The sequence below is a fragment of the Microtus pennsylvanicus genome, chromosome 15 (genome assembly GCF_037038515.1).
Source record: "Microtus pennsylvanicus isolate mMicPen1 chromosome 15, mMicPen1.hap1, whole genome shotgun sequence".
NCBI classification, from domain to species: domain Eukaryota; kingdom Metazoa; phylum Chordata; class Mammalia; order Rodentia; family Cricetidae; genus Microtus; species Microtus pennsylvanicus.
The window spans coordinates 52764114-52777725 of NC_134593.1; the positions used below are offsets into that span (position 1 = coordinate 52764114).

Below are 13612 nucleotides of genomic sequence, written 5' to 3' on the forward strand. Positions count from 1 at the left end.
TCATGGCTTACTGGCATGAGTCTAGCCAGCGTCCATCTCTGGAAGGGTCTGCCTGACTCTGCCTTCTTCCTCCCAGAACTCTGTTCGGTCTCCTCCACCCACCTCAGGGCTAGCCTATCAAAAGGCCAGGGCAGTTTCTTTATTAACCAATGAAAGTAACACACAGACAGATGACCTTTCTACATCATTTCCCCTTTTTCTGTTTAAACACAAAAGAAAGGCTTTTACTTTAACATAGTAAAATTACATATAACAAAACAGTTATCAAGCAAGAATTACAATTGCAATATTTATATCTATTTTATCTTTTATCATAATTAAGGAAAACTATAACTATAACTAACCATTTTTTAACTCCATCAAAGACTCCAGAAGGATATAATATTACCTATGTAAATGAGAAGTAAGCAACTTCCAAAACTCCAGAAATGACAGAGACATCTCGCTGCCTGGACAGTCACCCAAAGTTTTTTGTATCATTGGGGCATCCATCTTCAGCCTACAGGCCCATAGTATCCAGCAGACTTTTCCGTGAAGTAGGAAATTTTAAAGACAGTTTAGTCACTATCTGCTGTGTCCTGCAGAATGTCTCACAGACTCTTTTAGGAATTAGGAACCCCGAAAGACCATCTCACCTTTAGGCAAGTTTAGCAGTCCTCTCTCTCTCTCTGGGTTCTCTGTGTCCAGTTTATGCAACAGTCCAGGCAAGAGCAGTTTTTGTCCAGATGGCCGTCAAACTCCATAAGGAGCTTCTTCAACGGCAATGGTCGCAGATGCTGCTATAGTGGCGCTTGCGCAGCTCCAGCCACATTTCACATTGCTGTCTGCTGTGTTCGTTGCAGAATAGGTTTTTAGAGAATGATTCTCAGAAAATTAAGACTGCTGCATTTTCATCTTTGACTTCAGCTGATTGGCAAATGTGTGCCAGATCAAAGATGATAAGATGTAGACATACTGCTGCGATCTCTGTATAAACATGAATTGGAACTTGTATTTTTTACTTGGGTGGGCAGTTCTTAAACATACATATGTTGGGTGATATTTAGCAGAGTCTGATGTGAACTCCTTTGTCTTTGGTTGAGAAATATATGTACAATAGTATTGGGAATATTAAGGTGTGTTACTTTTGTTTATTTATTGGAACGTTTGTTTAATAATGTAAAGGTGTGTTGCTTTTGTTTATGCTGCTTTTGTTTAACTCCATGAAGCTGTGATTCTTTTCCTGTCGAAAACACCTGATGGTCTAATAAAGAGCTGAACGGCCAATAGTGAGGAGCAAGGATAGGTGGGACCGGCAGGCAGAGAGTATAAACAGAAGAAAAAATGAGGAAGAAGAGCAACAAGAGAATAAGGGAAGGAGGACGTCAGAAGCCAGCCTCCCAGCCTCATAGCCACACAGAGTAAGAAGAGGAAAGGTATACAGGAATAGAGAAAGATCAAAGCCCGAGGCCAAAGAGAGATGGGATAATTTAAGTTAAGAAAAGCTGACGAGAAACAAACCAAGCAAAGGCCGGGCATTTCTAAGTACTAATAAGCCTCTGTGTGATGTATTTGGGAGCTGGGTGGTGGCCCCCAAAAAAGCCAAAAAAAAAAAAAAGATCATACAACACAATAGGGCTCATTCTTTTCTCTGGTGTTATTTGTTAGAAATTTAGAAAACAAAAGAAAGAGACCCATCTTATCATTGTGAAACGTTCTGTCCATTTGGATTCCATGAACTCTACGTTTATAGGTTAAATTGATAACTAAACTAATATAGACTGTGAAAATGCAGAGTAGTTCTTAAGAACATGGTTTTCAGCGTTACTAGTACTTTAAAAAACTATTGTTTTCATTGAGTCATTAGAATTATTTAAATAGATGAAGCGTTTTTCCTTAAGAATAGTTTCTTTAAATTGGATTGTGTTGGTCTTTAGAGCATAATGGCATATGCCTATAATCCCAAGACTTGGACTAATTAATGTAAGGGGATCATGAATTGAGGCTGGCCTAGGCTACAGATTAAGACCCTGTCAAGAGAGGGGGTGTGTATTGTGGTAATACAAATCATTGGAAGGAAGGGAAGTTCTTTTAGTGTAGCCTGTACTGTAGTTATTCTTCATATTTTGCACAACTCTTTCACCTCCCTTTACAATAGGAAACCCGTTTGATTATATTTTTTTATAAAATTCATAATATTGGTCTGTGTAAACACCCAAATGTAAATTTATTGCGCATAATATTCAACTAATTTCCTGGCAGATTTGTGACTGGGAAACTTGTTAAAAATGATAGCTTTTTCGGTCAAGCTAGTAGCATAATGTAATAAACCAAGATTACTGTAATCGGTATATTACAATTATCGTGCAGAAATTAGGGTTGTTACTTTCAGAGATGGTGAAGTATTGCTCTTCCAGTGTTTTTTATAACTTTGTATTGTCGTTTTCTCTGTTACTATATATGTTATTAGGAAATGATGCGTGGGTTTTCTAGCACACAGTTATCTATTGAGTGTAGGTAGCTTTTATTCTACTTTTATATGCCTGAATACTTTTCATTTTATTCACCTAGCGTCCACTTGGCAAGAAGAGTTCTTCAGTTAGAAAAACAAAATTCATTAATTTTAAAAGATCTGGACCATCAAAAGGACCAAGTAAGACAGCTTTCCCAAGAGGTGAGTGGCTGGATCCGAAGACACGGGAGAATCAGAGTGCTTGCCTGTGTGCACTCTCTGGTAATGCCTGGAGCTGTTCGCTAAGCAGTCTGAAAATAAGCCGGTTGCAAAATGATTTCAAATTTCTGAAATTCACTGAATGTTGAAACTTTTCGGAAACAACTTAGAGTGGCAAAACAGAAGAGAAGGGACTCGATGTCCAGAATGAGGAAGTGTAAATGAGACCAGCAGCTGACAAAACACGTTTGGCAGGTTTGATTGACATTAAGTTTCTCACAGACAATTTGATTCTTTTATGTTTCTGTTTGATTAAAAAATCCTTTTTTTATTTTATTGAGAAAACTTTTCATACAATATATTTTAATAATGTTTTTCCATCCCACAGTTCCTCCTAGATCCTCTCCACCTCCCTACTCATCCAACCTTATGTTTTTGGTCTAGCAAAATTTAAAAAAAAGAATCAGACACAAAGACAAAAAAAATGTCAAAACAGCCCACAAAAATTACCATTGGGTTTGTTTTGTGTTGGCAGCTACTCCTGGCATAGAGCCTGCACTGAGTGCAGTTGGTCTACCCAGTGAGACCCCACTAGAGAAAACCTGTCTTCTTTTGGCCAGGGTGTATCAGCTGCAGGTAGTTTCTTGCTTAGCACTGGAACCCTGTTTAGTTAGTGTTACTATTGCTGTGATGAAGCACCATACCCAAACCAACTTGGGAAGGAAATCTGTCTTACACTTCCACATCATTGGTTGTCATCACCATCATCATCATCATCATCACCACCACCATCATCATCATCATCATCATCATCATCATCACCATCATCATCATCATCATCATCATCATCATCACCATCATCATCATCATCATCATTACCATCATCATCATCATCACCATCATCATCATCACCACCATCATCACCATCACCATCATCACCATCATCATCATCACTATCATCATCACCACAGTGCAGTATGTTGGCATGTCTGGTGGTGGACCTGAGTCCTACATCTGAAAATCAGGCAAAAGGCCAAAGTCTGTGTCATTGACTTGGCTTAAGCATATATAAAACCTCGAAGCCCACCTCCACAGTGACACACTTCCTCCAACGAAACCACACCTCCTAATAGTGCCACTCTCTTTGGGGGCCATTTTCTTCCAAACCACCACATTCCATTCCCTGGCCCCCAAATCCTTGTAGCTGTATCATAATGCAAAAATGCATTTTGTTCAACTTCAAAAGTCCCAGAGTCTATAATAGTTTCAAATTTATTTACAAGTCTAAATTCAAAGTCTTTTCTGAGATTCATGTAGTTTCTTAACTATATTCCCTTATAAAATTAAAATCAAAATATAGATCACATACTTCCAACATCTAATGGCACAGAATATATATTATCATTCTAAAACAGGTATGGGAGCATAGTGAGGAAATACTGGACCAAAGCAAGATTGAAAACCAGCTGGGCAAACTCCAAACTCTGTATCTTCATGTCTGATGTCAAAGCTTTCCTCAGATCTCCAACTCCTTTCAGTTTTCTTGACTCCAACACACTTCTTTCACTTGGACTGGTTTCACTCTTTGTTAGCAGCTTTCTTCAACAGATATCCCACGGCTCTGGCATCTCCAGCATATTGGGATCTCCAGGGAAATCCAGGCTTCAACTTCACAGCTTCGCAAAATGGCCTTTCTAGGCTTCCATTCAGGGACACCCCTGACACATGCCTGGCCTTAGCGCCTTCCCTTAGTCTCAGGCAAGCTCTGTAGCCTCTTTCTTCTGTCTTTAACTCTAAAGCCAGAACCATATAACCAAAGCTATCACGTTCTGCTGCTTGCTGGGGCTGAACATGACCTCCTTTCTAGTTATATCTTCACCATTTCTGTTTTCAATGATTTCCTTCACTGGCTGTTCTGGAACTTGCTCTGTAGACCAAGTTGGCCTCACACTCAGAGATCCACCAGTCTCTGCCTTCCAAGTGCTGGGATTAAAGATGTACCCCACCATACCTGGTTCTAAGCTTTTCTTTAATTGCTTTTTACAAATTAGAAACTTAGGTAGGTGGGATCTTACCCTGAGGTCACCATTTCCTTTATTCCATTATTCCATTTCTTAATCCGTTTCTCTCCTTGAACACTGGATTTAGCTTTGTTCTACTCCCTGTACCCCTTGTCTCAATGTATACCTTCTGTATTTTCATTTGCTCAGCTTGCTCCTTTTCATTATAAATCTTTATCAGAGTTACCACTAAAAACTATATGGGAGAGTCTATACCAGTCTGTTTTGAGATTTCTTCTGCCAACAGAATTAATCCAAACTCTTCACTTTAGCCTCGAGCAAACTCTTCAGATGAGGTCAAAAACAGCCATATTCTTCACCAACATATCACAAGAATAATTTCTAGGTAACATACTAATATTCTTCTCCTCTGAAAGCTCTTGAGCCAGCCCCCCACAATTCAAATCATAATCAGCACCACTGTCTTCCATGATCCTACTTGTATGGCCCATTACAAACTCTTAAAGCATTTCCCAGCTTTCCTAACCCATACTAAAAGAGTCCAAATTTCTTCAAACAAAAACATGATCAAGTCTATTAAAACAATACCCCAGTCCCTGGAACCAACTTCTATCTTAGTTATGATTTCAGTTGCTAGGAATAAACATCATGTCCACAGCAACTCTTGTAAAGGAAAAACATCTAATTGGGGTGGTTTACATTTTCAGAGATTCAGTCCATTATCATCATGGTGAGACATGGTGGCATGCAGGCAGACATAGTGCAGGCAACAGGAAGTGGTCTGATCTCACTGGACATGGTCTGAACATATATGAGATTTCAAAGCCTGCCTCCACAGTGACACACTTCCTCCTACAAGATGACACCTACTCCAATGAGGCATCCCCTCCTCATGGTGCCACTCCCTTTGGGTACCATTTTCTTTCAAACCACCACATACACCATCTAGGTTCAGTACACATTTATGAACTCACACAGAGGCAATATAAAATAAGTATTGGTGAACATTCGACTGTGTGTTCCTTTGTCTTTAGTAGAATTAATCTTTGTATATATTTATTTAAATTTTAAGTTTGATTCCATTTAACAAAATTCTGCAAATTTACTGTTGCTACTAACCGTTTCTTGCACGCTCCTAGATATAAACTTAAAGGAATAAAATAATCAAGGGGAACCTGCTGTAGTGGCTCACATATAACCTCAGCACTCAGTAGGCAAAGGCACAAAGATCACTAAGAGCCAGTGGTCAGCCTAGGGTACTAGGGGAACCCCATCTCAAGGAAAGGGAGAGCCACTCGCTGGCTTGCTTCCAGGCTTAGTTCACTACGTTTCTCTTACAGCCCAGGCCCGTCTGCCTACAGATGCTACCTCCCACAGTAGGCTGGAGCCTTTTATATCAGTTTTCAATCAAGAAAATGGTCTCAGCTTTGTAGGCAGGCCAGATTATTCATGGAGGGAGCTGCTCAGCTGAGGTTCCCTCTTCTCAGGTGTATCAAGCTGACAACCATGATCAGACATCACAGACACATAGTGAGACTATCTCAAAATAGCCCATAAATGCCTGCCTTAGTCTACTTTCCACATTGAGGACAGTAGAGATTGCATAATTTATATATAATAAAGGTCTATGTAGCTCATAATTGCCATGGCTAGGAAGTGTGTCTAAAGGCATCACAGGCTAGAAGGGAGCCATATTTACTCTCTCATTTGTCTCTGCCACTCCTGGGACAGGGACTGCAATGTGTTGTGAATGCTCTGTGGTCTCAGCACCTCTTAAATTCCCTACCCCTTTATGGTGGTGTTATTCATGTGTTTACTTTACCATGCTGAGGCTAGAACCCAGCAAAAGTTCTACCAGAAGCAACATCTCTAACCCAGATCCTACCTCTCAGTCCAGTCACAGTGACAACTTAATTGCAGTATGAGTTACAAGGGGCTCTCAACCATAGGAATATGTTTCAACTCACTTTCAGTGCTGTTTAGTTGCATCTTTTGTTGTTGTCATTTGGGAGGAGGTCTCTGCATATTCTGGACTGCAGATCTTCAGCAGATAAATGATTACAAATATCTTACCAGGTTACATGTTGTCTTGCACCCTCTTGTGACTATTCCTTGATGTATAATTTTTTTTATTTTGATAAAGTCCAATTTATCATTTTAATGTTTTATGATTCATCATTGGTTTTTAATTCCCAAGTGAAACTCACATGTCATAAAATTAATCATTGTAAAGTGAGTCATCTGATATTCATTCAGGGTATGATGCAATCACTTCTGTCTAGTTCTAAGACATTTTTATCACTATATAATAAAATCTGTACCAGCTAAGCAACCAGTCCCCCCACTTCGCCCTCAGCTCTGACAGCACTCAGTCCATTTGCCCTCTACTTGCTTCTATGCATTGGCCTATTGAGCATAGTCAGATAAAGGGAATCATACAGGATCTGACCTTTTGTATCTAGTTTCTTTTACTGAACATACTATTTTATAGGTCCATCTGCATTGTAGAATATACCTTGTACTTTTATCAATAATACTATCTTACGTACATTTATATATTTACCATAGGTTGATTGTTCAATACTTGGTTTCTCTTTACTGTTCAGCTGTTGTGGTTTATGGTTTGGGAACAATCAATGTTTGAATCCCCTTTTCTGTTCAGTGGAAATGGAGTTGCTGGGCTCATTTTTGGTTTTGGAAAGGTGTTTTGCCCAGGTAAAATGTCAAGTTAGTTTCATATAGTTTCACTACTCAGGAAAGAATTGTAAGGTTAGAGAGTTTTTTCAAGGCCAGACTCAGCAACTATTAAGACTGTGTCTGAAAAATGTAAAGAAATGAAAAGAGGACTGGAATACAATTCAGAGGTAATGTATGTTCCTAACATATGCAAGGCCCCAAGTTCTGTTCCCATTCAGGAAATCAGGAGAAGGGAGCTGGGGAAGTGGGCCAGTGTGAGGCTGGCCTCCCTATGTTTATCTCTTATGCAGTTTCCATGATTTCTGCCAAGACTGTGTTCTCCTGACCTTTGTCCATCACCAGGACATGTTCTCCTGATCTCAAACACATTAAAATTTCAGTCTCTTTAAAATATCCAATCTCAGGCTGAAGAGATGGCTCAGCGGTTAAGAGCATTGGCTGCTCTTCCAGAGGTCCTGAGTTCAATTCTCAGCAGCCATGTAGTGGCTAACAACCATCTGTAATGATGCTGTCTTCTGGCCTGCAGGTATGCATGCAGACAGAACTCTGTCTACATAATAAATAAATAAGTCTTTATAAAAATATATCGACTCTCTTTTAAAAGTTCAAGTCTTTCGCCTGTGGGGCTCCTTTAAGAATCAAAATTAAATACCTCTTTCAAGAGGGAAGAACCAGGGCTCTGTCACAATCTGAACCTCATGCTGCCAGCATGAGGTGTACAATAATGGCCACCTCTGAAGCACAGCTTCACTGTGCTCTCCGGAAACACTTCCCAGAAGAGTTTACCTCCATGATGCTGGTCACTTCTTAATCACCACTAATTTCTTAGCTCCAGCCTACCATCATCAAGTATCTCAGCCAAACAAAATTTTGCTTTAGTTGTTCTGGGATCTGGCATCTTGTTAATCACAGTTAATCTTCAGCCCCAGCTAACCAGAACCACAAAAACTTAATTCAGAATAACAAATGGCCCTGGTGGGATCTTTAAACTTCCCTCAGAAATTTCAAAAGCCAGGCCTACATCTTCTGCACTGCTCTCAAAATTCTTATTTTTCAAGTTCCCATAGAGCTGTTAACACTCAGTGACTTTTCTAGCACAAAGTTCCAAAGTCCCTCCACAGTCCTCCCAAAAACATGGTCAAATTTGTCATAGCAACACCCTAATCCTGGTACCAATTTGTCTTAGGTTTATGTTGTAATGAAACACCATGACAAAAGCAAGTTGGGGAGAAAAGGGTTTATTTGGCCTACACTTCAGTATTGCTGTTCATCCTTGAAGGAAGTCAGGACAGGAACTAAAATAGGGCAGGATCTGGAGGTAAGAGCTGTTGCAGAGACCACAGAGGCTGCAGCTACTGGTTTGCTTCCCGTGGCTTACTCAGTCCACTTTCTAGAAGGACCACCATCCACCATGGGCTGGACCCTCCCCTATGATCACTAAATGAGAAAACTTACAGCTGGCTCTCTCATCAAGGCAGATTCTCAACTGAGGCTCCTTACCTCTGATGACTTTTAACTTGTGTCAAGTTGACACACAAAACCAGCCAGTACAGATGTGTTCTCCTGACCTACGTCCCTCCATAGGACATGTTCTCCTGGCCTTTATGGCTCACTAGGTCGTGTGAGGTTCTTTTAGCTTTTTAACTGCTTTGCAGATTGCCCTGTTGTTGACCTGAGCAATTTGATGGTGGTGGGTCTGCTGTGGTTTCTTTAGATTTGCTGTGTTTGGGTTCTCTTGAATTTCTTTTATGTGAAGTCAGTAAATTTACCCTTTTTCCCCGTCCTCTATTTCTTCAGGGAACTCCAGGTGGCATGTCGACTGCTTTAAGTTGTCCTCGTGGAGCTAATGCTGCACTGTGTGTTTTCCGTCCTTGTTCTGCTTTTGATTTTATGTGATTTCTTTTGTGGTGTCACATCCTCTAATGCTCCTTCACAGCCTGTAAATGGCCATTAATCTAACCTAGTCTCTTCTCACTCAAATTCTAGCTTACAGTTCTGAAAGCCCAATTTGCACCTTTGTGAAGCTTGTAAGTCCCGAATTAACATTTTCAAACCAACTTTTTGGGGGGGACGTAATTTTTCACTTTATTTTTATCTTTGAAGGTTTGATTCAAATAGAATTTTTCAGTATGTGACAGTTTCGTACATGTTTATAAAGCATTCGAATCACACTCGTTCCCCTGACCGGCTCCCATCCCTGCTGACACTCTTCTATGCCAGAGATTTCCTACTTTCATATCTTGTGTGTGTTTGTGTGTGTGCGTGCGTGCGTGCGTGTGTGTGTGTGTGTGTGTGTGTGTGTATGCCTGTGTGTGTGTGTGTGCATGCATGGACAGGCACAAGCGTGTGTCACACTAAGTATAACCATGACTGCCTGTGTGGGCATTTTCGGGGAGCTTTCCATCAGGATGTGGGTGACTCACCAGTGACTGTGACTAAAGATCAAGGCACTCCCTGTCCCATTAGCCATCCATTACCCAGAGCTCCTTGGGAAGGCGCAGGATTCCCGAGCCTCTTCTCCATCCGTGACGTGACCAAAGGTTGTTTTACCCAGCCTTGTGCAGGCTCGGCATGAAAGCGTAGCTGCTGAGAGTTTTTGCCCAGAACACAGCATCCACAGTCTTCTTCCACACACCCTCACTCTTACATTCTTCTGCTCCGGCTTCCTTGACCTACCCTGAACTTTGGAGCAGGTGATACAGCTCTGGTTTAGTGTTTAAGTTGCTCCTTTCTGAGGGGAGATGGAGTAGGGGATCTGAGAGGAGAATCTATTTTCAATTTTAAGAAAAAAGTCACTCGAAAGTCTCAGCACCTTGACCAGCTGTCTGCATTAAGCTCTGTTGGCTTCATGAAGAAATTTCCCTGATGTGTCTGAGAACGTGTCTTAGTCATATCTATGTGAAGGGTTATCAACCTGTCTGTTTAACAAAGGCAAGTGACCGCCCCAACTGTCAACTTGACACAAAAAAAAAGTCATCTGAGAGGAAGGAACCTTAATTACATGCCTCCATAAGATCAGGCAAGCCTGTAGGGCATTTAATTAGTAATTGATGGAAGGGGCCAGCCCATTGTGTGGGTGGTGCCATCCCTGGGCTGCTGGTCTTGGAGTCTGTAAGAAAGCAGGCTATGCAAGTCTTGAGGAGCAAGCCAGTAAGCAGCACCCCGCCATGGCCTAACCATCAGCTTCTGCCTCCAGGTTCCTGCCCTCACTGCTTGAGTTCCTGCTCTCACTAATTTTGATGATGAACTGTTACATGGAACTGTGAGCAAAATAAGCCCTGTCCTTTGATCATGGTGTCATCACAGCAATGGTCATCCTAACTAAGCCACCAGCCGTGGGCCTTGAATCAGGTCCACAGCACCAGCATGGACGCCGTCCTGTGCAGTTGGCCCCACACCCACCCAGAGCACAGTTATTCACCCTCCTGTAACCGTCTAGCCACTGTGTACTAGCGGCAGATCTTGTCTTACAAGTCACTGTTGTAGCTTACACGGTCTACAGCTGGCTAAGAACAATGCTGGCTCTTTTCCCTAGCTGACTACATAGTAACTTCTGGCAGTCTGAAAGCTAGTCAGCAAGGCAGGGGTCATTTCCATGTCCTGCAACCAAGGTATTGTGTATTCACCAACAGGGTCTTACCATTTAGGTTGGTGGACATCCCAGAACAATATAATAGCCTACTTATTTGGGGGGCCTCTGAAGCCATCTTAGCCAACAACTCACAGGGAAGTTTCCTAATCTGATACTGGGGTTTTCATTTCCTATCTCCTAGGTTCTCGGATCAGCATTATCCACCTGTGTAGATGACCTCCAGCCAAGCTCCTTTTTTCATTGCTTTTTAAGATTATCTCTGTAATGCAGTATGGACTTCTGCGGGTGTGTGCCCAGGAGTAGTCTCCTGGATCATATGGTAGTACTATTTTTACTTTTTGGAGAGAACTCCAGACAGGGTTCCATTGTGTCTGTGCCAACAGTGTGTGTGAGTGCTCCTCTTTCCTGGCGTCCCCACTGGCACTTTATTTCCTCTGTGGAGTGAGATAGAATCCCAGTCCTGCTCTGGAAAGTATGCATCTCAAAGTAGTTTGTCTCTTAAACATTAGCCATTTGTGTCTTTTATTGAGAATTCTCTGTCCATTTCATATTTTTTTATTCTTTTCTTATACAGCACATCCCAACCACAGTTTCCCCTCCCTCCACTCCTTCCAGTACTTCCCCGGCCTCCCCTCTCCCCAGATCCACTCCTTCGTTCCCCTTCAGAAATGAGCAGGCCTCCCAGGGACATCAGCTGAACATAGCATAGCAAGCTAACAATAAGGCTAGCTACAAACCTCATATAAAGTCTGAACAAGGGAACCCGGTAGGAGGAAAAGAGTCCCAAGAGCAGGCAAAAGAGTCATCCACTCCATCCACTCCCACTGTTAAGGAGGCCCACAAGAACACCAAGCTTCACAACTATCACATATATTCAAGGGCCTAGGTCAGACATGCAGGCTCCTCGACTGTCAGTTAAGTCTGTGCATGCTTATGTAAGAGACTGTGAATGCTTGGTTGATTCTGTGGGCCATGTTCTCATGGTGTCCTCAACCCTTCTGCTCCTACAATCCTTCTTCCCCCTCTTCCACAGAGTTCCCCTGAGCTATGCTTAGTATTGGGCTGTGGGTCTCTGCATCTGCTCCCATCAGCTGCTGAGAGAGGCCTCTTGGATGACAGTCGGATTAGGCACTGATAATGAGTATAGCTGAGTATTAATCATTAGAAATCATTACATTGCCTTTTTTTTTTTTTTTTGCCAGATATGTCTGGTTCTATCCTAGGTCTCTGGGCTATCCAGCCTCTGATTCCTGGCCATTCAGTGTCAGCCATGGTCTCCCTCTCAGGGTGTGGGCCTCAAGTTGGACCAGTCATTGGCTGGCCACTCCCACAGTTCTGTTCCACCAGTACCCCAGCACATCTTGCAGGCAGTACAAATTGAAGATCGAAGGTTTTGTGGCTGGGTTGGTGTCCCAGTCCCACCACTGGAAGCCTTGCCTGGTTAAAAAAGATGATTGGGGGCTGGAGAGCTGGCTCAGAGGTTAAGAACAGTGACTGTTCTTTGAGTGGCACTGAGTTCAATTCCCAGCAACCACATGATGGCGCACACCCATCTGAAATGAGATCTGGTGCCCTCTTCTGGCAGGCATGCAGTCACTCAGAACACTGTATAATAAATAATTTTTTTAAAAAAAAGACGATTGGTTCAAGCTCCATATTCCCCATTACTAGGACTCTTCACTAGGGTCACCCTAGTAGATTTCTGGGTGTTTCCACTGTGCTAGGTTTCCACATCAATCCCCAAATGCCCCCCCATTCCAGTTGTATTTCCCAGTACTCCCCCACCATGTCTGAACCCTCCTGCCTCAAGTCCACCTGCAAAATCTCTTCTGTTTCCCCTTTCCAAGGAGACGCAAGTACCCCACCTTGAGCCCTCCTTGTTACTGAGTCTCTCTGGGTCTGTGGATTGTAGCATGGCTCTCCCTTATTTAACAGCTAATATCCACTTATAAGTGAGTACATATTAGGTTTGTATTTCTGCCTCACTCAGGATGATTTTTTTTCTAGCTCCATCCATTTACCTGAAAATTTCATGATCTCATTTTTCTAATGGCTGAGTAGTATTCCATTGTGTAAATGTATCACATTTTCTTTATCCATTCTTACATAAAGCTAGCCATAGCCTACTTTCAAACTTCATTTTCTCAACTATAAATATAATCGCAATATTGTTTTAGATATATTTGTGTATGGGTTCTATTATTATGTCTTTCCTTGGTCGGGTTCAGTTAAATCCATTTACTTCATGAATCATATTGCCATCCTTCATTGCATATACTAAATCTGTGTGTGCATATAGATGTATGATATATACATTGTGTGCATATATGTGTGTAAGTGCAGGTGTGTGCATGCCATGGCACCTCTGAATATCAAAGGATAGCCTTGGTTGTCAGTCCTCACTTTGCTACTTTGTTGGAGACATATTTCTCTTTTTTGTTGTCCATTGCGGCATATGCCCGGTGAGGTGGCCCTAAGCCTTTAGGGATTCTCCTGTCTTGCCATGGAAGAACTGGATTCCAGGTACATATTACTGCTGCCAGCTTTTGTGTGCCCTGGGAACTTGAACACAGATGTTGACATTTGCATAGCAAGCACACAGCCATCTCCCCAGCCTGATGTTTGGTGAAATTTTTAGGACAGAGCAAGTCT

The 13612-nt window shown here is 42.0% G+C and overlaps 1 protein-coding gene across 8 annotated transcripts in view; it reads left to right on the forward strand.

Annotated features, from left to right (window-relative positions):
- Pibf1 (progesterone immunomodulatory binding factor 1) overlaps positions 1 to 13612 on the forward strand; it is a 156180-nt gene that overhangs the window by 93822 nt on the left and 48746 nt on the right. For all 8 annotated transcript variants that reach the window (XM_075949591.1, XM_075949593.1, XM_075949587.1 and 5 more), the window contains one exon: positions 2551 to 2653. In XM_075949591.1, coding sequence (XP_075805706.1) covers positions 2551 to 2653 — 103 coding nt within the window. The remainder of the gene's footprint in view (positions 1 to 2550; positions 2654 to 13612) is intronic.